The sequence below is a fragment of the Agelaius phoeniceus genome, chromosome 5 (assembly GCF_051311805.1).
Source record: "Agelaius phoeniceus isolate bAgePho1 chromosome 5, bAgePho1.hap1, whole genome shotgun sequence".
In the NCBI taxonomy this organism is placed as follows: Eukaryota; Metazoa; Chordata; class Aves; order Passeriformes; family Icteridae; genus Agelaius; species Agelaius phoeniceus.
In genome coordinates this window covers 6,289,165-6,302,691 of record NC_135269.1, presented here as the reverse complement: position 1 = coordinate 6,302,691, position 13,527 = coordinate 6,289,165, and the positions used below count along the sequence as shown (strand labels likewise).

The following is a 13,527-nucleotide window of genomic DNA, read 5'->3' as shown; positions in this document are numbered from 1 at the left end:
GCAGCTTTGCACTGGAGAGCTCATCTCTGGAGAAAGTGCAAAATGTAATGATGTGAAGTAACCTGTTTCTCACACCTGCCCGTCCATCCAGAATAAGTTGCTTTAAAATTCCAAAGCCCACCATCTCTTAGTGGGAGTCACAGGCTGTGACACATCTTTGGTGATGTCTGCCTTAGGGGACATCCTACTGAGAACAGGTATCTGATTTCCCTGGACAGTATGACCACTTCTGCTCTGCCCCTGGGCAATCTTTATGGTGTGAGCAGTAATTTACAATGAGATTTTGCTTTCTGGATCCACTCTGATAGCCTCCATCTGAATAAAGCAATGTCCAAAGCACCTGATTCTGTGAGTCCTTCCCCAAGTCAGGACACACTTTCCAGTCATTCAGTTTTGTATTGTAGGACAGGATTTGAAAGATTTCCCATCCTTGAAAAAACCCAATACAGGACTATCATCTCTATCTATGCATTTCATGTGCCCTGCTCTATGTATCTCAGCAGTCTTGCATAACACTGACACAGAGATCAGTGAAAAATACCTCCTTGCTGAGGCTCTGGATTGCCTGAGATATCTGGAGCAGGTTCATCCCAAACACTGTAGAAACCAAGGACAGGATCCTTCAGCAAGTAAATTCCCCATAGTCTCAAATTTTCAAGGAGGCTCTGATTTAGAGCTGTACAGTGACAGTAAATCAAATCTGCAGGTCCTGCAAGCTTAACCATCATCACTGTATTTACCACACAACCAAAGTCTTCCTTCAGGAAATAGTGGGATGCAAGTCTAAGCTTTCTCAGCCCATGAAAGCAAGATTAGAAACAAAAATCATAAAAACAACTCATTGTCTTTGAACCTTAGTGCACGTTCTTCCAGGATGCCAGGTTGCACATTGGCTTAATCTCTAAATAACATTAGTTTTAGGAGCTCAGGACACAAACTGGTAGTTGTCTGCCATATGATTTAGATACATATTTTGGTAACATCCTATTGCTTTACAGCCTGTGTGAATTACTGTGTTAAGCTTTTCACTCCACAGTCACTCACACCTCCACCTGAATTTGGAGAATGCTTTGCTGGATTAATATTGCCAAACTTCTAACAATAGGAACATCTGGATCCAATGAGATATTACTCAGTGCTTGGCTCAGACCCAATATTTTTTATTTTTTGGGCATTGTTAGCACTTACATCACTAGGAACCTTGCCGGGATCAGTGTGATCGTTCTGTCACATGCTGGTCAACAACATCCAGGGTTTTATTTGAATCTGATCCACATGCCTCTGCAAAGTGGTTCCATCTGTGACAACCTCCTGCCTGTGGGAGTGCTCCTGGGGTCAGGCAGTCCCTGTGCAGGAGGGTGAGAACCACTGCTGGTCTGAGTAGGGTGATTTCAGCTCAGGGTGTTGACCCTCCACAGGCAAATCCTCAGAATTAAGGAATATTTCTTTCCCAGTGGGGTTATATTCCTACAGCCATCACTTCAGTCAGATTATGAAATACGTGGAGGGCTGATAAACCTGTGGACACTGTTGCTTCAATGAAAGAAGGTTTCTGTTTTCAAGATCTCACCATCACTAGTACTTTTTGCTAAAAATCACTTGCATTTGACTGAGAACTTGTATCTAAAATAGATGGAATTTGTTCTCAGGACTTCCCACACTATGTTTGCTGTATCTTCATATCATATTTGCTGTTATTAGACTGCCTCTGTTTCTTTTACCAGGCCACCATAGCAAGCAGTTGCTCTTTTCTTCTAATTTTACTCCATGGAAACCAGAAAACCTCATCCCTGCAAGCTGCTTGATTTCCCTGTCATGTTTCATAATCCCAGATCATTCTGGAAGCAAGAGAAACTGCTAACACCCATGCCATCAACTTGATAGAAATGGGTGCAGCTAAAGTTTACACCCCATCACACATGATGGCTTGTTCAAGACATGCAGAGAAGACACCATTTAGGAAATGCACTAAACCTTTTCATTTCCATCTGTTCTTGCTGGCTCCAGACAAAGCTAGCTGGGAATGGGGTCAGGAGGCAGTGGCGGAAACTAAGTTAATGGGGTCAGTGCAAATCAGAATGGCACACTCTGCAACAGACAGCATGGAATGGAGCTGGACAGCAACACCAGTTTTTTCCCCAAAAACTTTACAAGAAATAACTCTGGGGTGACTAGCGTGGGGATAGAAAAAGGAGATCTTTACTGCTGGAGAACATGAGCAACTGTAGGAAGAGTTGGGACAAACAGAAAGCATAAAAAGACAACTCCCATGGTGCTGAGGCAGAGAGGGCTTTGGGGCCATCATGGTTACCTTTTTTTATAGCTCATGATTTTGAATGTTTTCCAGCTGCGCTTGCCAGCAGAGGCAAAAACATGCTGCTTGCTCATGCTGTGGTGGGAAGGAAGGGAGCATGCAACCACCCCAGACAGAGAAATGCTGCAGGGTCTCCTCAGCCTGTGAATGGAGAGGGACTAGATAGGCACCTTGGAAGTTAATGCTCTGAGGTGCCTCAGTGCTCCCCATCCTTTCCTACCCAAAAACACAGAGCCTGGCTCACACTCCTGCTCCACATTGAGCCCTACAGGCTCCCACCAGCTTAGGCAGACAGGGGTTCCCAGGGGACCTCAAGGACCTCTCTGAACCTGTAAAAGGTGAGTAGAAGCAGTGCTGTGACCAAGAGGCTTGACCAGAACCAAGGACTCACCTTGCCCGTGGACTTGACCCCTTTCCAGATGCAGAAGTAACAGATGATCCAAGCCAGCAGGAGACACAGAGCCAGCTCCCAGCGGAGACCACCCAGGTGCTGGATGCCATCAGAAATCTTTAGCACTCGCCTCCTGCATTGGGGGGAAAGCAAAGAAACATGCAAGGGTCACTGATGCTGGCCACTAATGTTCCCAATACCATGCTGGTTCTCACCTCCTCGGTGCCTGATGGCTTGGGGGAGACAAGCTGTCTTACTAACAAGGTTCAGGTCTGAGCTGAAAGCCTCAGAGGAATTAAGCAGTGCTCTTCTCTGAAAAATCCTGCCAGCCTGGCAGGTCACACAGGGACACACAAAGTTCACCTACTTTTCTGACACACTGCAATCCTCAAAGTCAGGGGTACACTGCACTTACCATGCAGAATCCATCAGGATCACCCAAGAAGCAATGCTGTCCAGCCCCTTCTCCCTGGCACACTTTCTCTCTTTTGAGGCAGCCACATAATTGACCTCAGGACACAGAGCAGCACAGCATCCCATTCTGGGACTAAGACCCAACCACAACCACCATAATCCCCACTGCACAGTCAGAAGAGGCCACCTAGAACATCCTCTCACAGCCAGTGTGGAGATAAAATCCTGGTCTAGGTGTACAAATGAGGTCAGATAATAACAGCTTTTCCATGTCATGTGTGTGACAAATCTTCCTCATCACTTAGAAAAGTAAGGATTCATCCTCCTCTATCTCCTACACCTCACAGCTGAACCTGAGTGTGAAACCCCAGGGTGCAGTCCCAGAAACCCAAGCCTGAGAAGGACTTGCACAGCACTGGAACCCAGCAACCAGCAGTGTCCCCCCTGCTGCAAAAGACAGCAATTACCCCAAAATAAAGGTGCTGCTGGAGAACCCTTGTCTAAGGCACACTGCTGCCCTCACTGCCCCACAGCCTTGCAGCAGATTGAGGGGGTGAGAGAAGGGCTGGAAAAATCACAGTGCACTCTCAGATACGCTTTGTCATGCTGCTCTTTGCCTGCTGCTGAGGATGTGGACTCTAACCAGTGCAAAGGGTGCCACTGGACTGGAACTAACTGGGGGCTGTACTGCAGCCAGAAGAGACCTGTGGAGTCTGTGTGATCACCCCACTGGCAGGTCAGAGCTCCTCAAAGAAATGCTGGCCTCCTACCCCCCTGCCCAGGGACAGCAGGAACAGATGCTGCAGGCAGTGGAAACAGAAGGAACAGAAGCAATGGACAGTGGAAATTTCCAGTCCCATGCTGCTTATTCCCCAGTAACACAGGGATGCTCACAGCAGTGGGAGAAACAACAAATTTTCCTGTGTTCAGCCTCAGGAAAAGCAGCCTAAGGCAGGCCACCATCTAATCACCTGTGAGCAACAGGCAGAGGGAGAGCACAGGCGACAAAAAAAAGTTTTAAAACTTTGGAGTTTAAAAGCAGTGTCCCTGTGCTGAGCTGAGGAGGCCCTGGAGGTGCTGTGTGTGTGCTCCATGTCCCCCTGAGGGTTGGCAGGGACAGAGCACTCCATGCATCCCAACACAAGGGAAATGCACAGCGGCAGCAGAGGGGTTACCTGCACAGCCATTCAGCCAGGGCTCAGTGCTTAGCTGGACCTGCTGAGGATCATCAGGGATCCTAAGCCAACATCCTAAGCCTTTGTGACAGACATAAAGCTACTCTGTTGTTGCAGTGTGATGCTATATGATCCCAATACTCTGTACCCCAGGGTAACTAACAAGGGGAGAAAACCATGAACACGAGGGACCAAATTTCAGTGTGAAGTTATCTGACCCTAGAAACTCACCATTAGTGAGTTTCTCTCCTCAGTTTAACTTGCATATTAGTCACCCTATACTGAGGACATCACTCCTTTTTCTATTTTTGAGATAAGACCAGTGCACATACAAAAGTCACTGCTCACCATGCCAGAGCCTCCTGGGAGCACGCTGGTATCACACAGCAGCATGGATTCAAAGGAAAGAGGTCAGTGAGACCAAAAAGGGCAAAAGGTCCAGAGGGACAGGAACACAGCACATCAGAGAAGGACAAAATCAGGTGGCTCTGAGGCATGCCAGCACTGCTCCAGAGCAACACCCTGGGTGCACTGAAGTTAACCTTGACTGACAGGGCTACCCCTGAGAGCCTTCACTCTGACCTGCTCAGCTTCCCCCCCCTTTGTGTCTTCTGGCAAGGGTGGGTTTATGGGATGTGCTACTGCAGTTTGTCCTTGACCCAGGGAGGGAAGGGGTGTTCAGGCCTGTCCTTTACTTACTCCCAGAACTCGATGACAGGGGACGTGGCGTTTTCACTGGTCACGTTGAAGGTGGAGTTTGCCTTCTGAAGCTCCATGCAGTTCTCTGTGGGAAAGGCCCAGGGAAACAAGAACTGTAAGCAGCAGTGCCTGGAGTACCAGGGGTCTGAAAAATCCTTCCCTGTCATCCACAGTGTTGAGACTCCCTGACACTGACTCCGGGATGAGTTATAACCCCAAGGATGCACAAAAAGAAACTCCTTCCGTGGAAAGGCTGAGCAGAACCACAGAACAAGAACAACCAGAGAAACACACAGAACAAGATGATTGAAAGATGCCAAGAAGGAGGGCACCCATGTTTGCTGGAACCCAGAGCAGGAGTCACCAGGGAGGTCACCACTGCACAGCACTGGTGCTTCTCTAGCAAAGACTGAGATCAGCAAAGCCTCTCCCACAAAAGTGCCAACAGCACTGCAGGGACCCAGCACCCCAAACCTATATCCCACCCACACATGAACAGGACACTCTCCTGAAGCTTGGCCCTGGGCAGTAGCAGGTTTCCCTCAGTGGGATCTGCTGCAGAACAGGGAGAGGGCTCCACACCCACCTGTGTTCCACTCGTGGTCACAGCTGCCCCAGGGGAGGTCAATGGTGAAGGAACTGAAGAGATAAAACAAGGCCCAGGCCAGGACGATGATGTAGTAGAAGTTGAGCAGTACGACGATGACCTGTGAGGCGTAGCCAATTCCTGCAGAAAGCGAGCCCCAAAGGAAGGTGACCCACATGCCAAGGACAGGAACAGGATTCCCTGTGGGACCTGCTCTCCCACTGTTTGTGCCTGCTGCTCTGCATTTTGAGTGCTCTGCCAGATCCATGTCACTGGGGTGGCCACCAGAGCCACTGTCCCCTCCCCAAATTCCACTGTGCCACATCAGTGGGCATCCAGTCAGGAGCCCCCAGGCACTCCCATTCCTGCTGCCCTCCCACAGCCTTCCCTGGTCAAAGGGTGGCAATGGGAGGGATGCTGGGCAGGGGGTGGGCAGCTTATGGTTGGAACACCACCCAAAGGGACAGAAACATACAATGGTGTGGCACCTGCTGAGTCACATCTAACAAAATTCATTTTTTAATAATTTTCACTTTCCCTTTTCATTTTTATTTGGGAAGCTCTTTTATTAACTCTGCACACCTTCTCTGGGAGGTGTCAGAGAAGCATCCAAAGGTTTGGGCACATGAGGAGGAGGCAACTGTGACTTTCAGAGAAATCAAAGAGAGTGGCTTGAGGCTGGATAACTGTGATGAAACTGTGCTAGAAACAGAGGATCTGACTACTGACAATTCATTAAGAGAGCTGACACCTTCACCAGTAGGGTTTTACACAACCTGCAAACTCACAGAGATGACAGAGCATCTACTTAAAAAAAAAAAAAAAAACAACAGCAACAGCAGCATGCTTCAGGTTCCTCATAATCAACAGAAGCATTTTCCCCATTTGCCTCTTAAAGGACAACCTTGACTGGGCATAAAGCTCCTTTCCATGAAGAAGGAAACCGGGATGGGATGTAACAGTGAGAACTGTTGGGTGAAGGTGACCCAAAGGGGGCAGCCAGTGGCCCTCTCAGGACAGGGGATGTGTGGTGCAGGTGCACAAGGATCCAGGCTGTGAGGAAACACATCCCTGCTCATGCCCTCAGGGTGTGCCCACCTCCCCATGCCCTCCCAGCTCCCCCTTCTCACCTTCAAAGAGGGGGCAGATCCTGCGCCAGGCTGTCACCCCTCCCTGGCTCGTGTACTGCCCCAGCGCCGTCTCCAGCAGGAACACTGGGATCCCACAGGTGAAGAGGAAGATGAGGTAGGGGATGAAGAAAGCACCTGGCAGATTCAAGTGGCAGATAGAAAAATAAGCCCCAGGTGGGGACTGAGGTCAGGCTGTCTCCAGCCAGTCACCAGGCAGGTTCCTGCTGAGTAAGACAGCCTGGAGGATTGGAAGATCACAGACAGGATGCCATGGAAAAAGAAATTTCCTCACATTTCATCTTCTGGTGTGATCTGATTACATGACTAATTCAATATGTACAAAGAATGGAGAAGAAAGTTGTGAATAGCTGTATGGAAATACAGAAGAACACTGCTGTAAAGACATTCCAACTTTTAATCAGGTTGGTGGCTCCTTTCACATTGATTATTTCACAATAATCAGTGTGAATATGAGAAACCCATGGATGCCAATACCAAGGCTCTGAGGAGCACACGGAGACTGACACTTTTACCCAGTTTTTGGGGTTGCTCAGTCATTTGCTTGGCAAAAAGCAGCAGACATGCAAAGGAAGAGCAAGCAGTGCAGGAAAGCATGCACCCCACAGCAGCAGCCAGGGCTCCCCTCCCGTTCCAGCCCTGTCATGGAACAGGCAGGAAGAAATTAAATGTTTCAGGCTTTTGATTACCCCAGGCTAACGTTAATTGCAGTGATGGCCTTTGCCCCACAAGATGGTGCATGCACATCATGTGCCACTCACACATCATGTGCCACTGGAGCTGCTCAGGCTGTGCTGAAAGGCAGGGACACAGGTCAGGAAAGAGGCAGGCTCAAGCAGAGAGCAGCATCTTGGCTGTGCTGGGCTCAGAGGGCCTGCAGGGTCAGAGGTGGCAGCCCAGCCAGGCACTAATTGTGGTTTCCCTACACAGGCCTTTTCCCTGCCTGTGTGATGCTAACTGGCTTTGGGCTCAGCTCGGTGGGGGTGTAGGGGAAATCACAATCCTGGTGCACAAGAGAGCTCAGAACCCAGGAGATTTCATTAAGAAGCTTAACTGGCAATGCAGGGGCTGGGAAAGGGAAGGGGCACTTGGGGGACTGGCTGGGATTCCCACCCTGTGCTCATCTCTGCAAGGTACAGAGCCACAGGCCCCTCTTCTTACAAAAAAAGAGCATGAGCAAAACAGACAGGGAAGGCACCTTAGCAGCTCCCTGTGGACAAAGAGGAGCTGAAAGGGGTGCTGGGTTAATGGTTTGACTCCATGATCTTAGAGGACTTTTCTAATCTCAATGATTCTGTGATACCTGGCAGCCCTGCAGGAACAATGCACATCTGCCCATACGCTGTAAAGAAAAATTGGTGAAGGCAAATGGCAGGGGAAATGTGAAGCACTAGAGGCTGTGAGGAATTTGAAGTCCCAGGCAGAGTTTTCATCTCTGGCCCCCTTTCCATGAGGTTAGAGCAAGGATGGTGCACGAGACTCTTGCGTGGTGAGGAAACAGTTTCTGTAAGATTCCTTTGTCTTAACACCATCCTCTCAACTCCCAACTTGTACAAAATCTTATCATCATGAAAATCAAGCCTGTTTCCAAGAGATTGTTGTAATATAAAGGTTTGTATTTAACTAAACTCCAGGACAGGTCAAGTCCAGCTTTCCAGCCCAGTTTTCCCTTATTTGCAGTCTGGCCTGTCCCCTAACCTGTGGTTATCTCGAGTTTCAGGAAGGTTTCAGGAGGGTCCTGACATGTAGGCTGTGAAATAGCACAGAATTATGGTGGAGAAAATGAAAAATTTGTCAAGATGTGTCTCTGCAATCTCTCCTAATCCCCTCACACCCCAGGTGGGGAGATTGGTGTGCTGAGCAACAGACTTGACCTAGAGAATGAATCCTGGGGACTGTGTGATTAACACCATCAGTATTATTTAGCTAAAAAAAATATGATAAAGACACTTATGCTAGCTCTGTATAACCTGGTGTAGTTATCTGCAAGAAATGTATCATTTTAAGCAACTTTCCCAACTGCCAAGAACAGAGGCTTGTTTGTAGGGTATTTTAGGGGAAAACTCTCCCAGCTGGGGCCTGAGCTTTGGCCAAACCCTGGCCCCTGCTGGTCGGGTTGTGTGCCATCAGATCCAGGTGTTTCTGTGCTAAAAATATTATCAAGTCACTTTGACTTATTGATTTGGGGCTATAAACCCTGAACCCACTTTTGGGGTGAATTTGGAGACCTCAGCTACAGGTGGACACACGTGTAGGATTTTCCCAATTGCTGGTATTTCCCAATCAGTGGGGCCAGCCTACCCAGGGAGAGCCTGGACCTGCCACTGCAGGTGAAAGCACACAAAAAAGAATTTTTTGCTTTTCTTTGTCATTTTTCTCTACTGTGTAGGGTTTTGGTATCATGCACTGAGCATTAAATGTGTAAGGGACTATTCTTCCTTTGTTATGTGAAAATATCCCCAAAGAAAGGAAGAGTGGCTCTTTAAATAACCCAGATTTTGCAGACACCATTCCTTGAAGAGGTTCATACTTAGGCAAAGCAAGAGCTGCCAGCAGTTGTCACCACTGCCTGCACACAGTTCAGAAGGGAGAGAGAGGCATCCAGCAGGGCAGAACTACCTCAGACTGATGGGAGTGCTGGCACAAGAGTTAATGGCTGTAGGCTGGCTGTGACTGACCTGGGGAAATGAAATCAAAGCCCTGCACCTTTATAGAAGAATGAGAGAAGCAAGTGCCTGGACCAGCATTTCTAAGGGAGTACAAGGCAAAACCTCTGGGAAGTTTTAACTTGAGGTGTTACCAGGGTTTTGATACAGTGCTGTCTGTGGTAGGCTGGGTTCCATGAGGCAGCCTTGTGTCCTGTACCACCTCATCACAGTGCTATGGCCCAGGAGAAACCTTACAGAAACTGTCTCCTCACCATGCCAGAGTCTCATGCACCATCCTTGCTCTAACCTCATGGAAAGGGGGCTGGAGATGAAAAATCTGCCTGGGACCTCAAATTCCTCACAGCCTCTAGTGCTTCACTGGACTTTGCTTCAGGCCCGTTTCTCCAGGGAAAAAAGGCTGAGAAATCCCTTAGAGTCTTGCCTCTGCTGCTCACACAGGGGCTCCCCTCTCCCCAGAGCTCTCCCTGAGCTCTCCCCTGGCACCCAAGGCAAGGGGTGCCTGGACAGGATTCCAGGTCCTGCTCCCATCAATGGAATAGTACCCAAGAAAGTTGCAGCAGTGGGACCAGACACAGCTCAATAAGCAGCCAAGAAGCATTTCCCACAGAAAAAGAACATGCAGAAAAAGTCTCCTTTTTCAGCAGGGAAAGAGACTGCCTGATCACCTGGTGAAAAGAAACAAGCACTGAAGAAAGCATGGCGTGAAAGTAGCTAAATAGTGTTTAATCCTCTTTTATGCCACTGGCATGAAAGCAGTTTAGTGAGGCCCATGAGGCTACTGCAAGCTCCAGCCAGGGGATTTCAGCCCTGGGTCCTCAGTGCTCACTCCCTGCCAGCTCCCAGCCAAGCACCACTTCCCCTCTCCCCTTCTGGAGGGCCCAATTAGGAACTAATCAGAGAGCAGCTCCCTCTCTCCACACGTCTCTGAGCCAAACTTGAGAAAAACTTTGTGTTTTCATTTTTTATGGTCTTCTCTTTTAAAAGGCAGCCACAAACTGTGGAAGCCTGCAGCAACCCTCCACCTGCACAGCAAGCCCAGGTCTGGTGCCAAGGCAGAGTGCAGGCTGCCCTGGGGGTGCAGGGCTGAGCAGCACGGCAGTGCTCACACCCCACTGCCAGCAGCATCACCCTGCTTCCCTGCCTCTGCATCAGCCACAGCCACCTGCACTGCCACAGCCCTTCCGTGGGGATCAGAGGCAGGGCCCCTCTCCCACACCTCACAGCTCTGGTGGATGCCAAGGGAGTGGGGCAGGAGTGGTGTTGTACTTCTACCCCGAGGCAGGAAAAGCCCCTTCTCTCTGTCCCTGCCACCAGGACCCAGGGGACAGCCCTCCAAGGACACACACAGGAGCAGGACCTGTGTCAAGAACTCCTGGGAGCCCCCTGAGTTCCTCCTCACAGAGCCTGCAAAGACACTGGGTCCCTGTGGCCTCTCCCAGCCCTCCCTGCTCTCCCACCAAGACCCCCCCATCCCATTTGCACAGGATGCTCCTGAAGGAAGCAATGCCTGCAGTGAGACACAGGGCTCAGAAAGCTGAGCTCTCTCCCTGCTCTTCCAGCCTTCCCTCTGCATATAGCCACCCTCTTCAGCAGCAGGAGCAGAGCTGCATCCATCTCAGGGTAGCACAGCTCCAGCCACCAGAAACCCTGGGATGTTCCCACTGCTATCCATGTTTCATTGGGTTCAAAACAAGCCCCTGGTTGGGGCCCAGCTGGCAGTACCGTGTTGGCAGGCTGGCACCTTCTCTTCAGACTCATGGGCACAGCTGAGGAGCTGGGAGGGATCATGGGGTGGTGCTGGTGACCAGGTGGCCCTGGCTGCTCTTACCTCCACCGTTCTTGTAGCAGAGGTAGGGGAAGCGCCAGACATTGCCCAGGCCGATGATCTCCCCAGCCACAGACAGGACGTACTCCAGCTTGTTGTTCCACTGACCACGCTCCAGGGTCTGGTCCTCCTCCTCTTCTTCCTCCTTCTCCTTTTCCATGCCAGGGTGTGTGGGCACCATTTCACCATTGCTGACAGCACCGGGGACGCTGTAATCCATCCCACCTGCAAAAAGAGTTTCCTTCATCACATTCAGCAGGAGCCATGCAAAGAGGCAGAAATTTGAGCCACGGGAGGCAAGAGAGGGGCAAGGACATGCACACACACATCTCAAACTGTTCTTCCCTTTCTCCTCATGCAGATTCCTGCTGGTGCTAAGAGCACACATGCATTTTCACTAAAGAGTTCAAAACTAGTCCTTGAAAGCCACTATTAGTTTCATTATTTTAAATCTCTGCATCCTAAAACAGCCCTGTCTCTGGAAGCCCATGCTCTAAGCCCAGTGTTACACCAAAGACCCAGCAGCTCAGGCTGGAGCTCCCACTGTGTCAGGTGTGGGAAACAGGGCTGGAGGGGGATGACAGCAGGATCAAATACTTGACAAGGTACTTTATAAGGATTTCTCTTCTCTTCTGTTGCCCTGGCCTGGTTTTACAGACCATGTGATGGATACTGCACATAGACATCCTAGACACAGGAACAGAAAAAACTGAAATGATAGGAAAGCAAGTTTATCCTTTTGATGGCAGCAACTGTTGCTGATAATCTTCAAAGATAATCTTCAAAGCTACATGAAAAGGTGATTTTCAGAACAGTGCTATCCTTCTAACAGCAGGATAAAGCATGCAGAAACCATCATTGGCATCTGGGATCTTGCCTTTCTCAAGGTCCGCCCTTCCAAACATCTGCCCATTTCCTGCAGAGTTTCCCACAGCACTGCTCTCAGATCCTTTGGCACCATCTCTAAACACATTGGATCAGCAGAGAGCAGGTGGGCACCACTTCACTCCCCCACGTTCCCCCAGGTACCTCCAAGAGGACACCATTTGGAAGGATCACAGAGGGTTGAGCCTGCTCCTTCCAGGCAGGATGCCCTGCTGGCTGCCAAGTTCTACAGCAGAAAGGGTGAGGATTGTGGTTTTACCAATCCCCAGTGTCAAAGCTGGGATTGCTGAGGACCTCATGCCAAGGAGGGCACCTTCCCCTGCACAGTGCCAGCCCTCAAGCCTACTCCATGCCCTGCAGAGCTGCTCCCCCAGCCCCAGCCTTACACTGACATTCATTCATTGGGAGGGCAAGAGAAGGCACTGGCAGCGAATCACACTCTCCCTTACCCAAGGAGAGCTAAAAAAGGGCAAATCAGCCCTTTCAACCTCTCCCCTCCCCCTGCTTAGTCCCTCTACAAAACACCTGGGTACATGAAGAGGGCTAAGAAACACTGGCAAGCGTTTGACAGGAAAGGAAGGACTGGGAGGACCCCGCCACGCTAGAAAATGATTAAACAGGCAGAAAAGGCTCCGTGACCTCTGGGCAGCCCCGGCAGGGCGAGCGGCACAGGGGGAGCGGGGCAGAGCGAACGGGGGCAGAGGTGTTACCTGGCGGACGGCGCTGTCGGGGCGCGGGCGACGGGAGAGGCGAAGGCAGGACCGAAAGGTGCTGGCTATTTAAAGTGTGCAAAGAAAAAATTCAGCGGTGGTGTAATCCTAGACTTCGCCCAACCCACATTCCTTTCCCCCACCCCCCAGGGCTGGACAAAAACCTACACATGACTGATTTCATGGCCAGTGCAAAGGGGCTCGTTCCCCCCGCCGGGCTCTGTCCCGGGCCGGCACCGCTGCGCTCCCGCTCTCTCTGCCCCGCTCTGTCCCTTCAGAAAGGGACACCGCCGCTCTCAGGTGCTCCTGCAGCGCTGCCCGAGGGAGTCCAGACCTGCTGGGAAGAGGTAAGAGAGAAAATATGAATTCCCAGTGAATTCCCTCCTGCTGCTGCTCCTCAGCAGGGAGGTGACGGGCGCAGGGCAAGGTCCTGCACCTCAATTGCCAGGACTGTGCTGTGGCCAGGAGCAGGGGCAGGCAGCAAAGCTGGGAATAAACCCAGCTAAGTGCTCTGCTGCTTCTCACTGAGGGCCCAAAAGAGCCCCATGCAGAAATCTGGCAGGGTGCAAACTCTCTTAGTTCACACACAGGGATTTTCGCGCTGGTCTTGTCCAGAAGCAGCACTGCCCCATCCCAGGACACCACTCTGGAAGCTGCAATGGGAACAGACAGTCAAGCAGTGGATGAAAAGTTTCATGGCAAGGAGACAAC

At 50.4% G+C, this 13,527-nt stretch overlaps 1 protein-coding gene across 1 annotated transcript in view; it reads right to left on the bottom strand.

Moving 5' to 3' along the window:
* The window catches only part of LOC129119480 (sodium- and chloride-dependent GABA transporter 2), a 32,292-nt gene extending 19,289 nt beyond the window's left edge, over positions 1-13,003 (bottom strand). Inside the window, 8 exon segments of the mRNA XM_054631517.2 lie at positions 2,706-2,838; positions 4,994-5,078; positions 5,580-5,720; positions 6,710-6,844; positions 11,225-11,446; positions 12,817-12,843; positions 12,846-12,881; positions 12,985-13,003. Of these exon segments, the coding sequence (XP_054487492.2) occupies positions 2,706-2,838; positions 4,994-5,078; positions 5,580-5,720; positions 6,710-6,844; positions 11,225-11,446; positions 12,817-12,843; positions 12,846-12,881; positions 12,985-13,000 (795 nt within the window). The 5' untranslated portion in view covers positions 13,001-13,003.
* Positions 13,004-13,527: the final 524 nt, after the last annotated feature.